The sequence below is a fragment of the Myodes glareolus genome, chromosome 1 (assembly GCF_982192425.1).
Source record: "Myodes glareolus chromosome 1, mMyoGla1.1, whole genome shotgun sequence".
NCBI lineage: Eukaryota > Metazoa > Chordata > Mammalia > Rodentia > Cricetidae > Myodes > Myodes glareolus.
In genome coordinates, this window is record NC_142026.1 from 50,314,005 (window position 1) to 50,339,208 (window position 25,204).

General features: G+C 41.1%; 2 protein-coding genes across 9 annotated transcripts in view; one reads left to right on the plus strand and one right to left on the minus strand.

Moving 5' to 3' along the window:
- Positions 1-25,204, minus strand: part of LOC125409678 (uncharacterized) — a 44,102-nt gene that overhangs the window by 6,629 nt on the left and 12,269 nt on the right. For 2 of the 8 annotated variants that reach the window (XR_015737858.1, XR_015737861.1), the window contains 3 exons: positions 20,418-20,506; positions 14,745-14,779; positions 324-453 (listed from right to left, as the gene is read on the minus strand). Coding sequence is in view for 2 of the 8 variants with exons in the window: in XM_087906196.1 (XP_087762322.1) it covers positions 20,421-20,506; positions 22,784-22,825 (128 nt within the window). In the remaining 6 variants the exon portion in view is untranslated. Of the gene's footprint in view, positions 1-323; positions 454-14,744; positions 14,780-20,417; positions 20,507-22,783; positions 22,826-25,204 lie in introns of all 8 variants that reach the window. The other 6 variants (XR_015737857.1, XR_015737859.1, XR_015737863.1 and 3 more) reach the window with 4 other exon arrangements.
- LOC148123334 (uncharacterized protein C2orf78 homolog) lies at positions 18,037-24,033 on the plus strand. Its single transcript, XM_087906188.1, has 3 exons — positions 18,037-18,200; positions 19,591-20,352; positions 21,789-24,033. The coding sequence occupies exons 1-3, from the start codon at positions 18,194-18,196 to the stop codon at positions 23,663-23,665; spliced, it is 2,646 nt and encodes an 881-aa protein (XP_087762314.1). The 5' UTR covers positions 18,037-18,193; the 3' UTR covers positions 23,666-24,033.

Genomic DNA, 25,204 nt, shown 5'->3' on the forward strand with positions numbered 1-25,204 from the left:
AAATGAACTTCTGGAGGCATCACCATCCCTGACATCAAGCTCTTCTATAGAGCTATTGTAATGGTGGTTTTTGTCTCTTTAAGAGGAAAGCCACACCCATTCCCGGTGGTCCCTCCCTCCCACTGCCATCTTAGATCTCTGTCTGTCCTCTCTTGGGGTGAGGGCGTGTCTCCCCACTTCCCCCCTTCTCTGTCTCTTTCCTCTTCTTCTCTTCTCCTGTTTCCCCACTCTCTCTCTCTTCTAAGTAATAAATATCCAATTCTATTCTGTACGATGTGTCTGCCCATGTGCCTTCCTTTTACCTGCCGCCCGCTCACACTCACCTGCATGGCGGGACCAGTCAGCTCAGCTGCTTGATGCTGGGAAACTGCACCTCACTGGAACCAGCAACCACTCAGGGGATCTTGCAGGGACCCGCGCATCTCCCAGAGCCCGCTACCAGCTGCTCAGAACCTGCCAGGGACAAAAATCATAAAATTGGGGCCATGCGACTCAGATAGGCGCTCCTGCCCAAAACTCCTCCCAGGGTTAGGATCCTGAACTGGGTTGGCTTCAATCGGTGAGTCTCCCCATTCTGCTACGGTTGCTTTCCTGTACTGGAATCGTGTTTGGACTGACCCCGGGGGTCAGTCCGCCTGCACGTTAACACTGCATATTCCCCGTACAATGCATTTGACTGGGGACCCAGGGTCTCTCAGTTTCTTTATCTCTTTTTTTCCATTTCTTCTCTTTTCTTTTTCTCCTCCTCTCGTCGTAACTGCCGCTCAGAACCCCATTCACGGTCCTCATCCACAAGTCCTGAGTGTTGACGCTGATTTGCATCCCGCCTATATTTTTCCGGAAGACATTCCGATATAGGCCTTGGATGCTGCTGCTTCGCGGGTTTTCACGATTCTGGCTCTGGATAGCAACTGCCCATGGCAGCTCCCCGATTTTTTCAATTCCAGCTGGCTTTTCAATTCCAGCCATGGCATGGTGCAGTTTTTTTTTTTCAGTTACAGCCTTTTGCACCCCGCCCCGTGGCTTGTGGTGTGGCATGGCAGCTCAGCAACAGGGCAGATCATGTCTTTAGGTCCCTCTCATTAAGCTTAAAATCCTTACAGCTCAAAAATTGTGACTTTTTCAAACAATATGTGGCTGCCGCCATTTTGACTGGGGTCAGGTGACTTTATCACCATCTTGACTGAGGGCCAGATCAGGTGACCAAAGTCCGCCATCTTCACTGAGGTGTTACCTGCCTGGTTCCCCAGTGTTAACTTTATTACATGGGTGACCTTACCGCCATCTTGGTTGAGAACCAGGTCAGATGACCAAGCTCTCCCATTTTTACTTAAGTATACCTTGCCTTGTCCCCTGGTTTTCACTAAAATCCTCTTGTTAACTCTGTTATATGTGTTTTGCGCAGTGGCATGCCTTTGATAGGGCCCATCAAAATCAGCCACGTTGCCCAATTCCTGTTCACTCTTTCTGTGTACAATAATTGTTCATTACATCTCATTTCAGACTACAAAATCGTAAGTCTCATGTTTTAAACTGGTATGTACCTTTAAGTCTCTTAAAATAGATTAAGCTGTTCTCCACTATTGTCAGGTCTGTCATTAACCTTGTATTACAAGCAGTTTTTTTCCTCTTTCTGCCTTTTTATGAGTGTAAATCTTACCTGTTAAGAGCCAGTACAGTCAAGCTCAGACCCAACCTTCCAAACAGATTTTATACTGCAGTTATACCTAATAAACAGCCCTCAACTGCTCAGAGATCTGGGGAATGTGATATTTAAATATTTAATTATTAAAAAAAACTTTTCATAACAAAAAGAGACAGGTTGGCTCCCAGCAGCAGTGCTCTGTTTCCTCCAAAAAAGACAGAAGACAAATAGGCACAGAACGTCCTTCTGCAGTTCACTTCAACTGCCAAGTGCTGACCATTGGGCAAAACTGCCTTTCATCTAAACTAAAGACCTCCAGACATGGATAGAATCGCTGGAATCGACAGCCTAGCTGCTCAGGTCAAGGTAGGCCTGTCTTCCTAAAGATTTCTTAGCCCACAGGGTCTTCTGGAGCCTGTCAGGCCTGGTGCTAAACAGCAAAGGTCAAGTACAACCTTCAGCAACCAAGAAGGACCCAAAGAGTAGCTCTGGGTGCCAACCAAGTAAGTTCCCTGTCATTTTTTAATCAGTAACTCAAGTAAAATCTTATCCTTCTCAAAGATCTCTGATACAGTCTGATAGCTGAGAGGTTTTGCCAGGCTACCTCACCAAATAAATTTCAAATCAAATTTCTCTCTTATGCTGCCTTCCATAGTCTTAAAAACATACTTTTCATTGTACAAAAAACTATGCCACAGTCATTATGTGTCTAAAACTTCTATTTTCACAAACCCAAGTTGTTCTTGTGAGTTCCAGGGAGCCAAATTAAAGAATCCACCTTAAACAGGTCAGATACAGCACCCTCAATTCCCTGGTCCTAACAGGTCAGATACCCTCTCAATTCCCTGGTCCTAAAAAAATTTTCTTTCCTTAATTTAACTTTGTTCTTTGTTCTGCAAATACCTTAAACAGGATAAGAGACACCAGACATTTCCATGCCACAGACACCTGTTGGGAGCAAAGAGACCAACTATGCCAGGATGTGGCCAGCACCCAGCCTTCTCAGGGTCCCCCCCCCAAGATGATGCCCACAAATAAGCTGGAAGCAGTCTTGAGAATTCGCCGCCCCAATTCCGTCAAACTGTGGTGTCTAATCTCCTGCTTTTTATTATAAAAAAGAGCTGGGAATGTTATGGTTTTCGACTCTTTAAGAGGCAAGCCACGCCCACTCCCCCACCATCTTAAATCTCTCACTGTCCCCTCTGGGCATGCGCATGTGTCTCCCTGCTTCCCCCCTTCTCTATCTCTTTCCTCTTCTCTCTCTCTCTGCCCCCTTCTCCCTTCCCCCCTTCTCCCTTCCCCCTACATAACTCCCTGAATAAATATTCAACCTCACTCTACATGTTGTGTCTATACATGTCTCTGTCTCCTGCCTGCCATCACATGGCCCACTGGGGACCTTGCAGGGACCCGCTGTCTCTGCCTTGGGACTGGCTGCTCCCAGAGCCCACTGCCTGTCTACAGCTGCCCGGGACCCGCTGCGGACAAAAATCATAAAAGCTATGGTAATGAAAACAGCTTGATATTGGCATAAAAACAGAGAGGTAGACCAATGGAATTGAAATGAAGACCTGGATATTAATCCACACACCTAGGAATACCTGTTTTTCAACAAAGAAGCTAAAATTATACAATGGAAAAGAGAAAGCATCTTCAACAAATGGTGCTGGCATAATGTAATATGATGTAAACATATAGAAGAATGAAAATAGATCCATATCTATCCCCATTCACAAAACTCAAGTTCAAATTGATTAAAGACCTCAATATAAATCCGACCACACTGAACCTGATAGAAGAGAAAGTGAAAAGTAATCTTCAATGCATGGGCACAGGAGTTCACTTCCTAAATTTAACATCAGTAGCACAGACACTGAGAACAACAATAATTTAAATTGGACCTCCTTAAATTGAGAAGCTTCTGTAAAACAAGGGACATGGTCAATAAGACAAAAAGACAGCCTACTGAATGGGAAAAGATCTTCACAACCCCACATCAGACAGAGGACTGATCTCCAAAATATATAAGGATTTCAAGAAAACAGACATCAAAATATCAAATAATCCAAATAAAAAATGGGGCACAGATCTAAACAGAGAATTCTCAACAGAAGAATTTCAAGTGGCTGAAAGACACTTATGGAAATGTTCACATCCTTAGCCATCAGGAAAACACAAATCAAAATGACTCTGAGATACCATCTTACACCTGTCAGAATGGCTAAGATCAAAAACACCAATAATAGCTTGTGCTGGAAAGGATGCAGAATAAGGGAAACACTCCTCCACTGCTAGTGGGAATGCAAACTTGTACAACCACTGTGGAAATCAGTATGGCGGTTTTTCAGAAAATTGGGAATCAACTTACGGCAAGGCCAAACAATATCACTCTTAGGCATATGCCCAAATGATGCTCAGCCATACTCAAGGACATTTGTTCAACTATGTTTATAGCAACATTATTTGTAATAGTCAGAACCTGGAAACAATGTAGATGCCCCTCATATGAAGAATGGAACAAGAAAATGTGGTACATTCGCACAATGGAGTACTACTCGGTGATTAAAAATACAACATCTTAAAATTTGCATGCAAATGGATGGAACTAGAAGAAACCATCCTGAGTGAGGTAGCCAGACCCAGAAAGATGAGCATGGTATGAACCCACTCATACTTGAATACTAGCTCTAAAGCAAATAATAAGGAGTCTATAATCCATGACCCCAGAGAAGCTAAGTAACCAGAAGAACTCTATGAAAAGCATGCATAGATTCCCTTGGAAGGGGAAATAGATAAGATTTCCTGAGAAAATTGGGAGCATGGGGGTGATAGAGAAGGGAAGGTAGAGGGGAGAATTGGAGGGAGAGGAGAACTAGAGGGAACAGAAATTTGAGATGTGGGGAGGACAGAGATGAGTGCAAAGGATGAGATATCTTGATTGAGGGAGCCATTATGGGGCTAGCAAGAAACCTAGCACTAGAGAAATTTCCAGGGATCCACAAGGATGACACCACCTAAAACCCTAAGCAATAGAGGACAGTGTGCCTAAACTAGCCTTGCTCTGAGTCACACTGATTACTGTCTTAAATACCATCAAAGAACCTACATCCAGCAACTGATGGAAGCAGATGCAGAGAACCACAGTGGAGATTAGGCTGAGCACCCAATGTCCAGTTGAAGAGAGGGAGGAATGAGAATATGAGCAAAGAGACCAAGACCATGATGGGAATACCAACTAAAACAGTTTACCTGAGCTAATGAGCCTTCCAACTTTGACCTGACAGTGAGAAAACCAGCATAGGACCAAATTGGGCCCTCTGAATGTGGGTGACAATTATATGGCTGGGATAGACTTAGGGCTACTGGCAGTAAAACAAGGATTTATCCCTACTGCTTGTTCTGGCTTTTAGAAATTAATTCTCTCTGAATGGATACCTTGCTCAACCTAGATACCTTGAGGGCCTTTGTCCTGCCTTAAAGCAATGTGCTAGACTTTATTGACTCCCCATTGGAAGCCATACTCTCTGAGAAGTGGATAGGTATGGGATGGTGTGTGGGAGGGGGCAGGTGGAGGGAGCAGGAAGAGGGAAAGGAATGGAAATGGATTTGGCATGTATAATTAGAAAAGATAAATTTTTTTTAAAAAAATTTAAAATAATAATAAAAACCTGGAGTCAGATATAGGGACTAATACAAAAAGATCAGAGAAGCAGAACAGTCAAACACTGGAGAGTTCTTATCTCTTCCAATGCTCAGACCAAAGGCACAATCCTGTCTCTACAAATCCTCAGACTGCTGCAGTCTCTATTAAACCTCAGACTGGATCTGGCTCAGTGAATACTCAGACTACATATAAGTTCCTATCTTCTTCACCTTATGTTCACTCCTCTCTTTGCCCAGCCACATCTCTCTGTCTCCACCTTCCTAGTGCACGGATTAAAGGCATGTGATCCCAAGTGCTGAATTCAATCTCATGTAGCCCAGGGTGGTGTTGAACTCACAGAGATTCATCTGTCTCTGTTTCCCGACTACTGGGAATAAAAGGTGTGTACACCGAAGCCTGGTCACTATGGCTAACTACTGGCTTAGCTCTGCACTCTGATATTCAGACAAGCTTTATTTGTTAGATGACAAACAAAATATCACTGCAAAAGAGACCTTGGAGCCTGGCTGGAAGGGACCTTACAATCATCATGACACACCCACAGTCCCCACTTGGATTCACCATTCCCACATATGAACCTATGGGCTGATTTGGAGGTCTACTACACTCCAGAGGGAGTCAACCTTGGACTTTGGGGAGCCACTGAATGCCTATAGGACCCTCTAAACTGAGAATGCAGAAAGTCACTGACCCAGCTAAGTGATGAACTTGTCCCTGTGCTTCCTTAGTACATATCTGCTGGGGCTTTCCAGTCAGGTCACCAAGGGGGATGACAACCACCACCTACTTTTGTTCTCACATGGAAGGTCATAAATACTGACTCAGGAAAGATCCTGAGCCATGCTTCCCAAGCAGCCTCTTTAGGGATCGGTTCTCCTGATTTGTAGTTTATCTTGGGGTGCTTTATGGTTGGACTAAGGTATCTGATGCTAAGTTACAAAAAGTCAACCATTTTTATGTTTGCCCTGGACATGATATAGATAGGCCCAAATAGGGAATAGTGGGGGGTGAGCAACTAGTTCTGTGCTTCATGGAACTGTATTTCCTGAATACACCTGGTGGAAGGCTCCCAAGAGATAGAGACTTTATCAAACTAAAGAGGGTGAATGAAACAATATGGGAGCTTGATGGTCCTTATTTTCTGGAGAAGGGGCATGTAACCCTAATTCAATTCACTGATTCTTGTAAGAAGACATATGGTTGGAGTCAGGAAAAAACCTGGGGCCTAAGGTTATATCGCCAAGTCAAAGGATCAATAGGGAAAGACCTAGAGGCATTATTCACCCTGTGATTAGAATTTCAACCCCTACAGCCATGAAAACCCCTGAGCCACAATAAGGTAATGGGTACCCAAAAGCCTAAAAAACTAGGCCTAACAAAACTAAAACATTGTCTTTGACAAGGACTGACCTCACAAGCCTGCTCTTCAACCCAGGTCACTTTAACCTATTGAGATGTTATGGGAGCTCCTTCTGCTCCTTCAGCTAATAGCCTTTAAGATATATGCTGTGGGAGCTCCTTCTGCTCCTTCAGCCAATAGTCTTTAAGATACCTGCCAACTTAGGCATGGTCTCTTATACTATAAATGCAGCTGTAAAGCATGAGCTCACTTTCTTGCTTCCAGCTCTCACTTCCGGCTGCCAGACTCTGTTCCTGTTCCACATTTGTGAAGAAAATTTAGGAGAATGATCTGTAAGTCTTCCCTAAATAAATAATCCTTTATTATACATAATTCTGAACTAGTGTGGGATTATTTTGTATCTTCCTCCATCATCTGGCACCCAAATGTGGGGAGCAGCCCACACTTTTTGGGATCACTCCACCAACCATGTAGTGCATTAGGGACTGACTCTCCTGCTCAGGGCTTTAGCCAGCCCTCAGTCTCAGCAGGCTGTAGCTCAGAGATCCCAGCTCGTGACCCATACACCAGCCCACACATTGCTGCCTGCAATCCTTGAAGTGTACACAGCCTGCAACTTGCACTGATGGAAAACTTTGAGTCATCTCTTTATCCTGGGCCCTAACTCTCAGAATCATTTGATTGTCTTAATAACTGTTCTTAATCTGTTAAACAAAGCATATTTTCAGTAACTAAGTAAGTAATACATGTTGTTTGTTGCTGCTAACGTCTTTCAATCACATGGCTGCAACTGTGACACCTGCTGGATGATAACGATTATTACATCTACTCCAATTCATTGTAAGATCTGAAAAAACTACAAAAAATGACTGATAACATCTAGGATTTCAATAACTATTTTGCTTATATTATGGAAGATATTGTGCAAGACTTAGGCTATTTTCCTTCCAATTATTTGATTCTAGGAATTTGCTTTGTTTTCAATATTATCTCATTAAAAATGGTTCAATACTATGGAAAGGGATAACATCAGATTGACAAAATTTTCTGAAAGAATTTGTGCTGTTAAATCTAACTGTCGGAATCTGTTGAAAAGTTATATGTTCAAGGATGAGACATTATCCTTACTGAACAAGTTGGAATCCTCAATGAGGATATTAGAACAGAACACTGGAAAGGAGATTCAGACTTTTAAAAAGGCAGTAGTAAAAGATTTGAAAAGATTGAGGAATTTATTAAAATTGGTGAGCAGGGACAGAAGTACAAGGACAGGATTTAGCCTCATCAGTACATGCCAGACCCATGGATGACTTAAACAGAGTTTCAACTACATATCCGGTAATTTCCTCAGAAAAACCATCTGGCGCAAAGTACCCTAAGGTAGCCAAAGAATATGCATGGGACCAATATGTATGAGTGAACCAAAAGAAGTAAAACAAGCAATAGTTTCTTATGGGCTACATTCACCATTTGTCAGGGAAATGATGAAAACTTGGTCTTTAAGCACTAAAGCAACCCCACAAGATCGGCTTCAATTAATCAGCAGTCCTAGAAAATGGACCTTAGCTGCTTTGGAAGTGTTATTGGAGAGAAAAGGCAAAAATTTTAGAGCAACTGGGGAAAGCAAAAGAATTTGAGACTTCCAAAGATAAAATTCTTGGCAAGGGTCATTACTCTGATCCTCAGGAACAGGCTCGCTACGATGAACACACTTTGTCCCTATGTAGTACAGCAGCTTTAAATGCCTGGGACAGGTCAGGAACTAGAAAAGAGTACTGAGTCATATATTAGGGTTAAACGGGGCCAGAGAGAATCCCTCACTGACTTCTTACAAAGATTAACTAAGGTTATGACAGACCCTGAAGCTAGACATGTAGTAATTGAATTCTTGGCTTTTGAAAATTCCAGCGTAGAATGTAAGAAGATCCTTGGGCCTCTAAAGGTTAGATCAGCACCCATAGATAAGTGGATCTTGCATAAAATTAATGTGAAACATTTGACTGTAGTACTGAAGCTTGGGTAGGAGAAGTGATTGCCAATGGAATGAGAAGCCACCAAAATGCCAAATATTTTAATTGTGGAAGAATGAGACATCTAAGAAGGGACTATAGACAAGAAATTCCTAGGAATAATGTCTCCTCTAGGAATGGCAAGAATAGGAGGACTCACCTTTCTAGTATATGTAGGAGGTATGGCAAAGATCAACATTGGACTACTGAATATCGATCAATAAGAGACAGACAAGGCAAATTGATACCACCAGGAACTCCATGGGGCATCTCTCACAGGCCGCTATGTCAAACAAGGCCGTCATTCCCAAGAACTGTGGAGAACATGTCTCACCAGGAATATTAAACAATCCAGTGCCCACTATAAAAAAAATACCATAGTTCTGGATGATGGAATAGACCTGGAGGACTAGTCAAAAACTCCAGTAGGAAATAGGAAACGTATATTTTGGCAGACTTCTATAAATGATCATAGACCAAAGCAAAGAGTGCATATAAATGACATTGTTATTGAGGAATTACTAGACACAGGTGTGCATGTGACTATTATTATTCCAGAATCTTAGCATCCAAATTGGCCTATTCAAGAGGCAGGTATTCAATTCCAAAGAATCTGAACCCTATCTCAAGTAAAACAAAGCATGAGGTTGGTTGAACGCATAGGATCAGGAAGACAGAAAGGAAGGCTAAGGCCATATGTAGCTAATATTGCAGTGAATTTATAAGGCTTTGACCAATTGCAGCAATGGAATACACAGGTTGACATTCCTGCAGTTCCAAAACCTCATGTTTCTGGGAAGGATATTATAAGATATTATAAAGGAAGGTCACCAGCGATTCAGGCTGTACAAGAACACAAAGCAACCAGCAAACCTTCAGAGGTACTAACATCCTTGCCTTTAAAATGGTTAACTGAGGAACCTATATGGATTTTAAAAAAGTAGTATTTAATGGAAGACAAACTGTAGGCTTTAGAAAAGCTGGTACAGGAGCAATTAGATGTTCACCATATTGAAGAATCAACCAGCCCTTGGAATTCTCCTGTATTTGTTGTTAAAAAGAAATCTGGAAAATGAAGAAGGTTAAAGATCTAAGAGCTCTCAACAAGGTTATCCAACCTATGGGTCCTCTACAATCTGGAATTCCTCTGCCTTTTCTATTACGAAAAGAATGGCCTCATATAGTTATTGATTTAAAGGATTGATTCTTCACTATACCTTTACAAGAAAAGAATCAAGAAAAAATTGCTATCACAGTGCCTACTTATAATAATTCTCAGCCTACTAGAAGATACCAGTGAACTATCCTCCCACAGGGAATGCTCAGTAGTCCCACCCTGTGACAATACTTCATAAATCAGCCATTGGAAATAATACGCAAGCAATTTCCTAAGTCTATAATTTACCATTACATGGACAACATTTTGTTATCTGACTCAAATGCAGATACTTTAGAAAAAAATGTTAGAAGTAAAAATGTTTAGCCTAAATGAGGATTAAAAATTGCTCCTGAAAAAAATACAAAGAGGAGATTCTGTCAATTACCTAGGTTGCAAAATAGGTTTACAGAAAATTAGAACACAAAAGGCACAGATTAGGAGAGAATGGTTGTGGACTCTTAATGACTTTCAGAGATTTTTAGATGATATTTCCAGTCTATGGCCGGCTGTTGGGATAACACCTGACTTAATAGTTCACTTAAACAAAACCTTAAATGGTGACAAAGACTTAAGTAGTCCCAGAGAATTAACAGCTTAAGCTGAAAAAGAATTGATAGTCGTTGAAGAGAAATTACAGGAGGCACATGTAGATAGAGTGAATCCAAATCTTAATTTTATTCTAGTCATTTTGCCTTTCAGAATTTCCCATACAGGAATCTTAATGCAGAGGGAAGATATTATCTTAGAATAGACAATTTTACCACATAAGCCAAGTAAAAAAATTAAAAACTTATGTGGAAAAAGTCTCTGAATTAATTAAAAAAGGTAAATTGAGACTATGTCAATTAGCAGGTATAGACCCAGCATAGAATACAGTTCCTTTTACTACTGATGAAATAAAAAAAAATATGAGAAGACAAAGAAACTTGGCAAAGAGCTTATGCTAAGTTTTTGGGAGAAATTAACAGCAATTATTCCAAAAGCGATAGACTTAACCTTATAAAGAGAACTACTTGGATTCTTCTCTGAATTGTACATGGCACACAAATAACTGGGGCCTGCACATTTTATACAGATGCAAATAAACCAGGAAAGGCAGGTTACAAATCAGAAGAATTAAGGTAGAACAAAGCCCTTATACTTCTGTACTATTCTCACGGTACTAAGGGATTTTAAAGAACCTCTCAAAATAGTTACTGGTTTGCAATACGCAGAAAGAGTTGTCTTGCATATTGAAACCACTGAATTTATACCAGATGATGCAGGATTGAGTTTATTATTCATATAGGTTCAGATATAATCAGGAATAGACTTTATTCTATATACATAACCGACATCCGATTCCATACGGGTCTGCCAGGTCCTCTAGCACAAGGTGATGCAGATTGATTGGAAGTGTGTTTCAGGCTTCTGAATTTCATTTTAAAAACATCATGTCAATAGCCAAGGCTTAAAGAAAGTTTTCTATTACATGGCAACAAGCTAAGGAGATTATAAAGAGATGTGCTACTTGTTCTTTCTATAGTCAAACACCATAGGCTTCAGGGAGTAACCCAACGGGTACTCAAAGGAATAAAATATGGCAGATAGATGTGTTCCACTTTATGGAATTTGGTAAATTAAAATATGTACACCACACCATAGATACATACATATTCAGGTTTTCAATGGGCACTGCCTTGAACTCATAAAAGACTGATTCAGTAATCCTGCATTTATTGGAAGTTATGACTATCATGAGCATTCCTGGACAAATAGACAGACAATGATCCAGCATATGTATCTAAGAAAATGAAATGGGTTTTGGCTTATTATAATATAAAGCACATTACCAGTATACCAAATAATTCTACAGGTAAGGCAGTTATAGAAAGGTCAAATCATACTATAAAGGATATGCTGAATAAACAGAAAGAGATGGAAAATACTGCCAGAAATAGATTCCATAATGCTTTATTAACCTTCAATTTTCTTAATACTCATGAGAAAGGAACAGCAGCAGCAGAGAAGCACTGGATAACGGAAAAAAACTTCTGAATTGAATCAACCAGTGTCGACCTCACAATGGAAACTAGGAGACATGCTACAGTGGTTTTGCTCTTGTTTCCACAGGAGAAGAAAAATTATATCAAGATTAATATTCATTTTAAAAAGGAGAAACCTCTTGGAAAAGAGAAATGACAGCTCATCAATAGTGGTGGCAATCACACAAGTGGTAAAAAACTTCATAAGGGTTGGGGCAGGGTTCTGCTCTTATCTTTACAGGACAATACACATCATCAAAAATTCAAGAGACCCTGGATGTTTGAATGCTGACAGAAGGAAAAATAACTATCCACTATGGATCATCTAGAAAATAAAATATGAATGAGGCCAGGTACTGGTTACACATACATTTACACACACACACACACACACACACGTTTGTATGTATAATGTGTGTATGTGTGTGTGTGTGTGTGTGTGTGTGTATTCATCTGGTTTTCGAGTTGAACAATGTCTCTGTACTTCTCTATATCCACGCTTGTTGTTAAAACATACATTCAGAGTTTTTGTCTTGTATCGGGAGCCATCTGGTATGGAACAGAAGGAAGACTTTAGGAAAAATTTTACTTTCTCCATCTCTATTTTGTCTATATTATATTCTTCATTGAATGTATGTTTGTATGAATGATGCTTAAGTTTTCCACAATGAACAATAGATTTTCCTACAGATCCTTTTCCTGAAGTAATCTTTGAAATTTCCAGGAAGAAGATGGGGCCCAACAGCAAGAACTCTGCCTGACTGAGATGATATCATGACGCTGATAACACTACTATAAGACTGGTATTTATGGGTACCAGCTGCTGAAATGGTGCACCTTCTCAAGATGTTCTGGCCAGAACTCCAAATAAGAACTTTAGGAAAATAAAAAAAAAACACCTGCTCGGAAATCATTTGCATCTATACATCTAGTTAACCATCACTTTACTTTTGCAGGATCCCATTAGAATAACATTGCCCCCATAACAGTGGAAAGCAATCCTAGGAGATAACTCCCCCTATCCCCCAAAAAAAGTTTGTCCGTAGGGTTGAGAACAGTTTAGGGATTGTTGATTATTGCTTGTACTACATAGAGGGTTAGGGTGAAAACTATGTTTGTTCAAAATAAAGGGATAATAATAGTTGGTAATAGAGTGAATAATTGTGAGCTATTATTTATGGATAAATTTACATTGGTATAGTTTTTGTATATTGATACAATTTCAAATTATATTTGTTATTTTTGTTTACATTATTTGTATAACTATGCAAAGTTATTCTGTCAGATTGTATATATGCAATTTTCTACCTCTTTTTAGGACATTTTGCATATTGATACAACTTTTAGAATATATTTTCATATTGCATTTAGCATGTGTTCCTTGTTTAATATTGTTTATGCTGGTTGTAATTCTAATTATACTTGATATCTGTTGCTAGTGTATATAGTTTTGTATTGGGTTTGGAACTCTCTTATTTAAACAAAAGGGAGAGGTGCTATGTGAGCACATTTCACTTCTTCAGTCAATAGCCTTTAAGATACCAGTCCACTTGGGTATGGTCTCTGATACTCTAAAAGCAGTTGTAAAGCATGTGCCTGGTCTCTTGCTTCTGGCTCCCAATTCTGGCTGGTTGACTCTGTTCCTGTTCGCACAGAAGACTGTTATCTAGGACAGTGATCTGTAAGTTTTCTTCTTAAATAAATAACCTTTTTATTATTCATCATTCTGAACTGGTGTATGATTATTTTGTGACTTCCATCATCAGCTAGTATATTTCAAGGATGTGCTGACCTCACAATGGAAACCAAGAGATGTGCTTACATTGGGGAAGGGGTTTTGAACTTGTTTACACATGGAAAAAAAAAGCTATAGATACCATCAAAATTGATAGAGATTCGGTTTGAAAAGGAGAAACCTCTTGAGAAAGAGAAATGATGGCTCATCCACAGAGGTGACAGTTATGCAGGTGGTAAGAAAAATCTCATAAGTGTTGGGGCAGGGTTCTGTCCTTGTCCTTGCAGGAAAATATTCATCTTCAAAGAGTAGAGAAACCTTGGACATCTAGATACCTAAAGATAAAAAGGTAGCTATCCATAAAGAATCAACAAGCAAAAAGAAATCTGCTTTATGATGCTGTATTATCTGCATGGTAAAATTTGATTGTTTAGACATATATATATATATATATATATATATATATATATATATATATATATATATATTTCTACTTAAAAATAAGAGCTGGCTTTGGAGCTAGACAATGGCTATCCTTCTCTAAATCCAAACAAGCAGTTAAAAAAAATTCAGAATTTCTGTCTCATGTCAAGAACCATCTGGTATGGGACAGAAAGAAGATATAGTATAAGGAAATATTTTACTTTCTCCATGACCATTTTGTTTACATCATATCTTTCATTGGATATATGTCTATATGAATAATGCTTCAGTTTTCTGCAATGAACAGTAGATTTTCCTGCAATAACCTTTGAAGCTTCCAGGAAGAAGATGGAGCACCACAACAATGACTCCACCTGATTGATATGACGTCATGATGCTGATGGCACTACTATGAGACTGGTTTTGGGGTACCAGCAGTGGAAATGGTGTACCTTCTTACAACATTCTGGCCAGAACTCCAAATAAGAACTTCAAAACAAACAAACAAACAAACAAACAAACAAAAAGACCCTATTGACTACTCAGAGACCATATGTACAAAACAGTAATCTTGAAACTTAATCATCATTTTAATTTTACAAGATCCCATAGGAAAGGCAATGCCCCATGATAACAGGAAGCAACTGAAGAAAGCAACGTTCTCTCTCCCCACAAAGTTTGTACTCATGGTTAGAGACACCATTTAGGGTTTGATTATTACTCACATAGGATTGGGAGTTTGGGTGGAAATTATGTAGGCCTAGAGATAAAAAAAAGGAAGATTGAATGAGATAATAGGTAATTTAATTTCAACTTATTCACACTAATAATAGTAATAATAGTGAGTAATAGAGTGAATACTAGTGAGCTATTATTTATGGAAAATTTACACTTGTATACTTTCTTATATACTGATAAAAGATCAAATTATATTCGTTATTCCACTTTACAATATTTGTACACCTATATAAAGTTATTTTGTCATATTGCACGCATGCATGTCTCTACCTCTATTTAAGATATTTTGTATATTGATACAATTTTAAGATGTATATTTATCATATTGCATTATATATTTCTCCCCCTGATTAAGATACTTATACACTGTAACTCGAACCAAACAAGTAGAAAACTTATATGACATGAACTTTAAATCTTTAAAGAAAGAAACTGAAGAAGACACCAGAAAGTAGAAAGAGCTCCCATGCTCTTGGGTAGGCAGAATTAACATAGTAAAAAATGGCATTTTTACCAAAAGCAATCTACAGATTCAATGCAATGCCCATCAAAATACCAGCAAAATTCTTCAAAGACCATGAAAAAACAGTACTCAACCTCAATAGGAAAAGCAAAAAGCCCAAGTTAGCCAAAACAATCCTGTATAATAAAAGAACATCAGGAAGCATCACAATCCTTGACTTCAAACTCTACTATAGAGCGACAGTACTGAAAACAGCCTGGTATTGGCATAAGAAAAGATAGGAGGAACAATGAAAAGAAATAGAAGACTTGAATATTAATCCACACCCCCTTAAAACACCTGATTTTTGACAAAGAAGCAAAAAATATCAAAAGGAAAAAAGAAAGCATATTTAACAAGTGGTACTGACATAACTGGATATCAACATGTAGAAGAATGAAAATAGATCCATATCTATCAGCATGCACAAAACTCAAGTCCAAATGGATCAAAGACTTCAACATAAAGCCAGCCACACTGAACCTTAGAGAAGAGAAAGTGGGAAGTACACTTGAATGCATTGGCACAGGGAAACACTTCCTAAATAGAACCCCAGCAGCACAGACACTGAGAGAAACAATTAATAAATGGGACCTCCTGAAACTGAAAAGCTTCTGTAAAGCAAAGGACATGGTCAACAAGACAAAACAACAGCCTACAGAATGGGAAAAGATCTTCACTAACCCCACATCAGACAGAGGTCTGATCTCCAAATTATATAAAGAACTCAAGAAATTGGACACCAAAAGATCACATAATCCAATTAAAAAAAATGGAGTACAGACCTAAACAGAAAAATCTCAACAGAGGAATCTAAAATGGCTGAAAGACACTTAAGGAAATGTTCAATGTCCTTAGTCATCAGAGAAATGCAAATCAAAACAACTCTGAGATTCCATCTTCCAACTGTAAGAATGGCCAAGATCAAACACACTGATGACAACTTATGCTGAAGAGGTTGTGAGGGGGGAAAAAACACTTCTGCATTGCTAGTGGGAATGCAAACTGGTACAGTCCCTTTGGATGTCAGTGTGGTGATTTCTCAGAAAATTAGGAAACAACCTTCCTCAAGACCCAGTAATACCACTTTTGGGTATATATCCAAAGGATACTCAATCATATCACAAGGACATATGCTCAACTATGTTCGTAGCAACTTTGTTTGTCATGGCAAGAACCTGAAAACAACCTAAATGCTCCTCGATCAAAGAATAGATAGGGAAAATGTGGTACATTTACACAATGGAGTACTACACAGCAGAAAAAAATGATGGCAGCTTGAATTTCGCAGGAAAATGGATAGAGCTAGAAAACATTATTTTGAGTGAGCTAACCCAGACACAGGAAGACAATTATCATATGTACTCACTCATAGGTGGTTTTTTAAAAATAATGCAAAGAAAGCCAGCCTACAAACCACAATCCCAGATAACTTAGACAACAATGCAGACACTAAGAGAGACTTACATAGATCTAATCTACATGGGAAGTAGAAGGTAGAAAAAGAAAAGATCTCCTGAGTAAATTGGGAGCATGGGGACCTTGGGGGAGGGTTGAAGGGGGTTAGAGCAGAAGCAGGGAGGGGAGCAGAGAAAAATGAAGAGCTCAATAAATATCAATAAAAACTGTATAAAAAATAAAAAGCTATGATATGAATCTCTATTCACTTGGTCACCCTGGTTAATTACTCTCCTGTCAGCATTGGCTGGGCCCTTGATCCACTTTCTGTTGGTCTTAACCTATGGACCTTGCATCATTAACGCCCTAGTCAAATTTATAAAGGAGCAGATCTCTATGGTCCAACTAGTGGTTCTAAACAACAATGCAAGCCTATAAATTTAGAAGAAAAACATCTCAAGGATTTGAAATTCTACTCAAGGAGGAATGAGAGGGACACAGAGCAAGACCACAAGCATGACAGGTTTCTAACAACCCCTGTCAGGGACTAGGCCTTAGTTTGGTTTACTGGAACTGGCAGTTGAGCAAGCAGTTCTTGGAAAAACCACAACTCAGGAGCAATCAGTTACCAGGGACCCCAAAGCCTCCTGCTAGTTCAGCAGATGCCCCACAGCCTCCTGCTAGTTAAAGATAGTTTTCCATACCCTGCTATTGCAAAGTTCCTAGAACCACCTGCCAATCCTATGAAAGTTTGGTTTATACCCACCAATCAGTCCCCAGAATAGCCTCTCCTCTCTAGAATGCCCTAACCCTGTATAAAAGATGTGTGTGAGCTTCTCTGGGGACTGCCATTTGTCACCCCAACATGTTGGCAGCTTTTTTAATAAATGTTCTTGCTGACTGCATACGTGACTGATGGTCCTTTACAGAATTTCTCTCAGACCCTAATAAACAGTTCATAAAGCAGATCAGCTGAAATGGTTTCCCACATGAGCTCCCTCAGCCTAGGTGTTCCTCTGCTTCCTGCCCAAGACTAGACTGTATGGACAGGGTAGGCTGATGGGACACATTCTGTTAGAATGTGATATATCATGTGCACATCATGCACAGCTTCATCAGTGAACCTTAGAAGAAGCACTGCCATGATAGCCTAGGCTAAACGCCATGGGAAGCAGGATTCCTATACCATAATTTCCTCCTTTCATTAGCCCAATTTCAGCCTTCATGGCTGCTGTTGGTCTTCTGGCATCTGCTCTATCCAATCCCATCATTTAGCTAGGAATCAGACATCCCCATTGGCTGCTGCCTATTTATGACATCATTCTCCCTCCTACCCTACCAGCATCTGGTAGAATCTTGATGTTTCCATGGTGATGCCTGTAAACAAATTCGGATCATCACAGTCACCTGTGACCAGTGACCAGTAAGTGCTGTCTGATACTGGACACACTTGCCACTGAGGTCAGATGATCAGACAAGGATGACCAATTACCTTGTTCCATTGTACTGTGGATTGCTGATAATCTCCCTCTGACCATGTCAGGTAAGGAAAGAAACTTTAAAATGTTTCTTTCGATCACTTCTCCGCTTCCTTTCACTATGCTTTTAAATCTTTGTTTAATGGGCACACTATTCATGTTGATATAGATATCTCCGGTTGAGTGTCATAGTTGGCTTTGGTTCTTACCAGGGGTTAGAAAACAGAAATAACAGAAGATAAACTGCACACATGACTGGAGAGGGACATGAAGGGAGTTGAGAACTGAATGTTACAGACAGCCAGAGATTTTAAATCTAAAGGCACAAGATATCATCATATTCCAAGCCATTTTTAGGCAACCACACTGCTGAGATTAGTCTAGGAAAGGTTCCCTATCAATTATAGAAAACAAAATCCCACACTGGTCTCTGGCTCTTAACATCTACCCAGCCCATCTTCTAGAGCCTTCCCAACATCTTATGTGCACTGGTGGTGTTGGATGCTATCAACGGGGGCTGGGTACTCCACAGTCAGTTGTTCTCAGGACAAGAACTGACACATGTGGGCGACTTCTCACAAGGATGCCCACTAGAAGAATTACAAGAAATTAACAGTTACTGAGGAACTGATCATTTAAGAACAAGTTAACCAATTATTAAATTAAGAAACAATCTTGTTCAGAGAGGAACCCCATACTACATCAGTATTCCCAAGATGTCACATGAAACATAGGCAAGCACCGTGAAATTTTATCATCAGGTTTTATTCTTATAGTCATATATGCATACGTACTTAATGGTTATACAAAAATAAGATGTCATGACTTATACAAGAAGTAGAGGGAAACAGGAGGAGTTAGAGGAAGAACATATAATTACCTAAACATAGTACTTATATATGAAATTCCTGATACATCATTTACTTAAAAAGCTCAAAGTAGAGACAAGCCCGGTGGTCATGGCAAATGTCTATGGGGCCAGAACTCTGGAGGGAGAAGCAGGCCTACCTGTGTGATTTCAAGACCAGAATGAGACCCTGTGTCTACACAGAGTAAAATCTGCACAGAATAGGGTAAAGACATGGCCACAAGAAGCTGTCTAAGGTTCTCCTACTCCAAACCTTCTGTTCTAGGACACAGTTGTAAGGCAGTGTCACAGCAGATATTAGAGCAAGACAAAGCAGGGGAAAGAACAGTGGTGTCTAGATCACAGTGAGGGTTAAAGCAGATCAACTAGGGAGTACAGTTCCACACGGGAAGAACAGACAGCCTTTTAAATGAGTATCATTCTATATAGTAACAGGAATCATTCTGAACCCATTTGTTTGGGATATGTGAGGGAACACAGGTGTTAGACTCTCCCAGACAGTACAACCTGGAGATAGCACAGCTCCTCACAGGAAGCGAGAAAGCTTCCATCTCACCATTTTCCCACTGTCCTCCTGTTTCCTACAGAAAATTGCCAAAGTGCACCGTTCTTTGGGGCAGAATGTGTTCTGCAACCCTCTGTGCCTGTGCTGAGGAATGCCACACCCTCAGCAGAAAGTATATGCAACTTCTACGGGGTCTCCACACCAGCCACGAGCTCAGCATGGCTCCTGCCATCAGACTCCAGCACTTGTTGCCAGCAGCTCATGGACAATGCCTGTCTTTACCAACGAGCTGGCACTACCATGTTGACTGCATTAATGGACCAAAGCCAGATCTCCACCCTGGCACTCCCCTATGCAGGCGTTCTCCAGTGTGATCTCACCGGAAGCACTGATAGGAGGGAAACTGCATTCCAGGACTTCACTGTAACTATCATTGACCAGAATACCACACTCTCCTCCCTGGCTATGACAGCCCAGTGTGATAATATTCTAGATCCCAATGCCTTAGTCCCTCTTTATCCGACACTCTCTGCCAGCCTTGTCCAGGCCACACCATCAGAGGTGCCAAATCAAGGATACAACCTGGCACCTTCCTACCAGGATGGCAGCCAGCTCTATTACTACAGCCTCAACAGCCTGGGCCCTCTGATGGCGGGAGAACTCGAGCAGTGCCTGCAGGCCTATGGCCTTGTGTCCTACTCTGGAACTCAGGCCTCCTCCCTGCAACCAGAGATGGTGATGATGCTAAAGGAGTTTCAGCCAATGAACATCCAAACACCCTTTTCCACCTCTGCCTTCTACTATCCCACATCTGCTCAAGCCATGACAGACACCAGCCTTCAAGGTGAGTACAGAGCCTGGAGGGGAAGGAGCGAGATCAACCCTCAAACAAAGAAGGCACAACTCTACCTTTCAGTAGTGGACAGTCCATACAAAGGGAGAATGTGAGTTCTGATAGGTTAGGTTTGCCTCGGGCTCGTCATCCCAGTCTTCAGTCTCTATAATGAGAGAGAATGCAGGGCAATGAGTGGCATCCATCCCTCATTAAGTCATGTCCTAGGAGCACCCCCACAGACACACATGTCACCGTGCAAGCTAATTAGTCCCATCCATCAACACACAGCAATCACCTCCTTCCTAATCTATTGCTCAGGGCTCTAGAGGACCCAGAGGCCTTTCTGTTTTCATAACACTTGATTTTCCCTGACTCCAGAGCAATGCAACTCCAAACCAATCCTGGAGGAACTATTACTCCCAGATTCCAAGTACTGGCCCTGCAATTCTCTTACAAATATACGTGCACCCAGAATCCAGTATAACCCGTGTACAATTGCTAAGTTGGGCAAAACTTCTCTCTCTCTCTCTCTCTCTCTCTCTCTCTCTCTCTCTCTCTCTCTCTCTCTCTCTCCCCTCCCTGTTCCCTCTCTCTCTTTCTCTCTCAGGAGCAAAGACCATGATCACTAGGACATGTTTTCTACAACACAGTCACACACAAGCCCAAAGATTTTACCATTTTGTTTGTTTTTTCTCTTTTGCTTTGTTTTTTGAGACAGGGTTTCTCTATTCCACCCTGACTGTCCTGGAGCTTGCTTTGTAGACCAGGCTGGCCTCGAATGCAGAGATCTGACTACCTCTGCCTCCCAAGTGCTGAGATGAAAGATGTGTGCCACCACTCCCTGGCTGATTTTACTTTCTTAAACCAATTTTTATGTCACTAATAACAAGACTGTGAAATTTTGGACTGGAGAACATTCTGGGCTCTTGAACTGCTTGCCTTACAGGAGTGAGGAACTTGGTTTGGATACCTAAAGCCACATAAAAAGCCAAGATTCTGGGGGTATTTAAATAATGCCAAAAACTGAAAGAAGTTGGAAGAGATGGATAAGTTCTTAAAAATGATGGACCAGACAACCTGCCTAATAACAAACTTTCAAGAAAATGAGGGGTATACTTCCAAAGACAGAAGGTAAAGCAAGAGAGGAGCACACACTAAGGGAATTCTGTAACCTCCCCATGGTGAAGACACATGCACACACCACACAAACACAAAGGAACACACAATCATCTGTGAAAACATGACATTGAGTTATCACCAAAAAGAACAGAGCAGTCACCACGAGTCTCCCAGTAGAGGTGCTGCCCCTTGCTATTCAAGCAGAGCTCATAGGAATGCCTTCCCACTGCTGAAGGGGCTGAGTACTGAGGAGCACTGAAAGGAGGGGAACAGGAGGGGAGCATCTCACTTACCAGGCACTGACTTCTTACTTGACTCTTTTTCAGAGGTGGAAATGGAGACGCCCCTAGAATTGACACCTTCAGGTCAGACATTCTGTTTGCTGCAGAGTCCTGACCTTAGCAATGCCTGCACCCATGATACCCGAATGAGGACACCACCTGTCAGTGAGGACAGGTCATTAACTGCCCCCATCCACAGTCCTTCAGAATTCCTGCCCTTGCCTCCAGCTCCAAGCCCGGAACAAACAGAAAATAACAACTTGGATTTCAAGAGAGCCGATCTATCAACGCCTCTGGATACCTATGAGGGCACAAAAGAAAACCAAGACCCAGCACTCCTACCTTTAGCGCACCCCGACATGCAGCAGACCCTGAAATACACTGATGCTGAAAGCCTACAGCAGGACCTTGTTGACAATGCCACCTTGGGAAACAGCAGCCTAGGGCAGGAAGAGCCTGGGGTGCTTCAGAGTGTGGTGGACTCCAACATGGACTTTGCAGAGATGACTGCACTCGTGGCAGATATTCACCTTCCCCAACTCTTCAACTCCCTCACAGAACTAAACCAATTCCAAGATCCCAGAGCAACTCAATCCAAAGACTCCACAGTCATCAGGAGAGATCAGGCCCTGGAGAGCTCCAGCGTCATCAGTGTACCCTCAGACCAAGTGAGAAAGAATGACCAGAAAGTCTTTGAGTTGCCTGATGGAGCTCCTCAAGCCAGAAACCAGCTCCAGAGACTGGGAGAGGGAGAAGAGGCTGTGGGCAGTGCTGGGTTCAGTGAAGGGGCTTTCGACAACATGGCCAACCACATGGAGGGCAAAGCTCAGAAAGTCACACCCAGCAAGTGCAGCAGAGCTAGGGCACATGGGCAAGACAAGGCCAAGAAGACTAGAGAAAACAACTCCAAGAAAACAGAGGAGCTAAAGCCATCAAATCACAGAGTCAAGGCAGAAGAAAAGTCCACCATCCCAAAGACCAAGAGGAAGAGGAATCCACCTGAGCTCAGCCATGACAGCTTTAAGAAGCCTCGCACTCACCTCGGCATGCACATGCTGGAGTCCGTGCAGGTCTTTCACCCACTGGGGAAGAAGAGTGAGAAGAAAACTGGCATCTCCTCCTCCCGGGCTCTGCTAAACTTCAGCAGCAACAAAGATCCCAGGACAGGCCCAGATACCACATCACTGCTGGATATGCCACGTGAGGGCCAAACCCTTGACAAAAGCCTGGGCAAGATTCAGAGACCAGGGAGCATTGCTCAGAAGGAGTATCCATCTCCATCTCAGTATGAGTTGCCCCCACCTGGGAAGGTCAAGTTAGTACCTCTGCCTTTCCCAGTCCTGGACAAGCCTCAAACCAAACCTGTTTCTAGAAAGCTTCTCTGCCTGGCTTCACGCAGGCCCAGTGCTTACCCAGTGAGACCTCATTCCCGTTCAGCTCAGCCTCCCACACTCAAGTCATCCCAACCAGCTCCTGCCAGCACATCGTTGATGGCCTCTGATAAGCCAGCTCTGCCAAACGCCACACGACCTAACGTGACCAAGCCCATCCAGTCTTTCACTGAGCCTCAGCCGGCTGCCTCTAGGCCTGCACCCTACAGAGCATCATCTCACACTTCACTCCACAGGGAGCCTCTTTCTGCTGCCAGGAACAAGGCCCTGTCATCTCCCAAAGCTAAAACCCAATACCTGCTGCTAGACTTCAGTTGCCAACCCATTCCATGGAGGAAAGTGGACATTCCAGGGCCAGTAATCTCACAGCCAATCACTGAAGAGCAGAGGCCAGAGAGGGAAGCCATGAAGAGGCGGGCTCAGCAGGAGCGAGAGAATGCTGCCAAGTACACCTCTCTGGGAAAACTGCAGTTTTTCCTTCAGAGGGAGAAGGATATGGAAATTTCAAAATATTATGGCTATGCAATGTAAGAGCTAGCCAGGTTTTCAGAATAAAGTGCTGTTCAATGTGACTAAGAAGAGATATAAGTACCAAAACACATGCTTACATAGGTTTTGAAGACTCATGTGAATATATTGATGCATTAGTACAAGTAGAAGCGTATACATGACATGTAGATATAGATGGATATATAAAATATTTTTATTCTCACATATTTGAGTACTTAGTAAAATTCTCTAAAAATCTTAAGTCTGTTATTTTATTTGTGAGTAATGAATGGTTAAATATTTCTCTCTGATAATTTAACATTTATGTTTTCTAATTGCAGTATCATATTCTATATGAAATAAAGCTCACAAAATATGTATTTAATCTCAGATCAATTAATAAAAAGCTATAGTGGTATTAAAATCCTTCTCCTTGTGACGTCATTCACTGGACATGGTATGTCTTGAAGCACATACTAAACACTGAGCGCACTCCTTGTTACCACAGTGTGCCCGTTTCTCATCTCTCCCCACAGTGCTTAGTCATCATTTTCTGCTACAGAGCTTTGTCTTTAACTTCATGAAACATATGCATACAGGATTTCATTTATGCAAATATAATCTGGAACCACATATGAAAGAAAACATGGATAGTTTACAGAACCTGGCTAATTTATATGATTATCTCCACTGAATTTTTTCCTGCAAAAAAACATAATTTCCATTCTTTTATGAATCAGTAATTTTCCATTATGCTGATACATCACCTTTTCTTTATACCTTTCTCTGTTGCTGACACCCAGGCATTTTTCCTAATGTAGCTACTGTGTACTGTTGCAATGGCTACTGTTGGCGTCAACCTGAACACATGTGGAATTAACTAAAACCCAATTGATTGGGTACACCTGTAAGGGATCTTTCTTAATTAAAAAATTAAATCATTTGAAGTAGAAATACCCAATTTAATCCAGCTCTTTTGAAATGGGAAGTTCTGTCTTTAACTTTGACCACACCCTCAGGTGGCAGCCATATAAAGGGTAAGGAAGAAGGAAGCCCTTTGCTCTTTGCTGGCTGGCCCTTACTCTTGCTAGCATGTCCATTCCTTCACTGGGATTAGAGCCTACTTCTTCGGAATTCCAGAGTATACCGAAGACCAGCTGAGATGTCTATCCTCATGGTGTGAACAATTACTCTACTCTTGACATTTCTGATGGTAGACAGCCATTATTGGAATAGGTAGATGATGGCCTATAAGCCACTTTAATAAATCATCTTTCTATATATACATAGATGAACAGATTCTATCAGTTCTGTTCCTCTAAGGAAGCCTGACTAGTTTAAGTATGCTGCAATCAATATTGATGTGCAAATATGCCTCTAATATAAAGAACTGAAATGCTTTGTGTATATACCCATGAGTGGTATAACTGGGTCATGTAGTAGATTCATTTTTAATTTTTTGAAGAGTCTCCACTGTGATTCTGTTCTGTGGTATTTCTAACAAAGAGCACACATGGACACTCAAAGTTGAATAGAAAGTCTTCATTTTTGGCCAGCAGCTGCATGGGAAACTTGCACAAA

Coding starts and splice junctions, on each gene's coding strand:
- LOC148123334 (XM_087906188.1), top strand. Junction 20,353..21,788: donor GACAGACACCAGCCTTCAAG/GTGAGTACAGAG, acceptor ACTCTTTTTCAG/AGGTGGAAATGGAGACGCCC.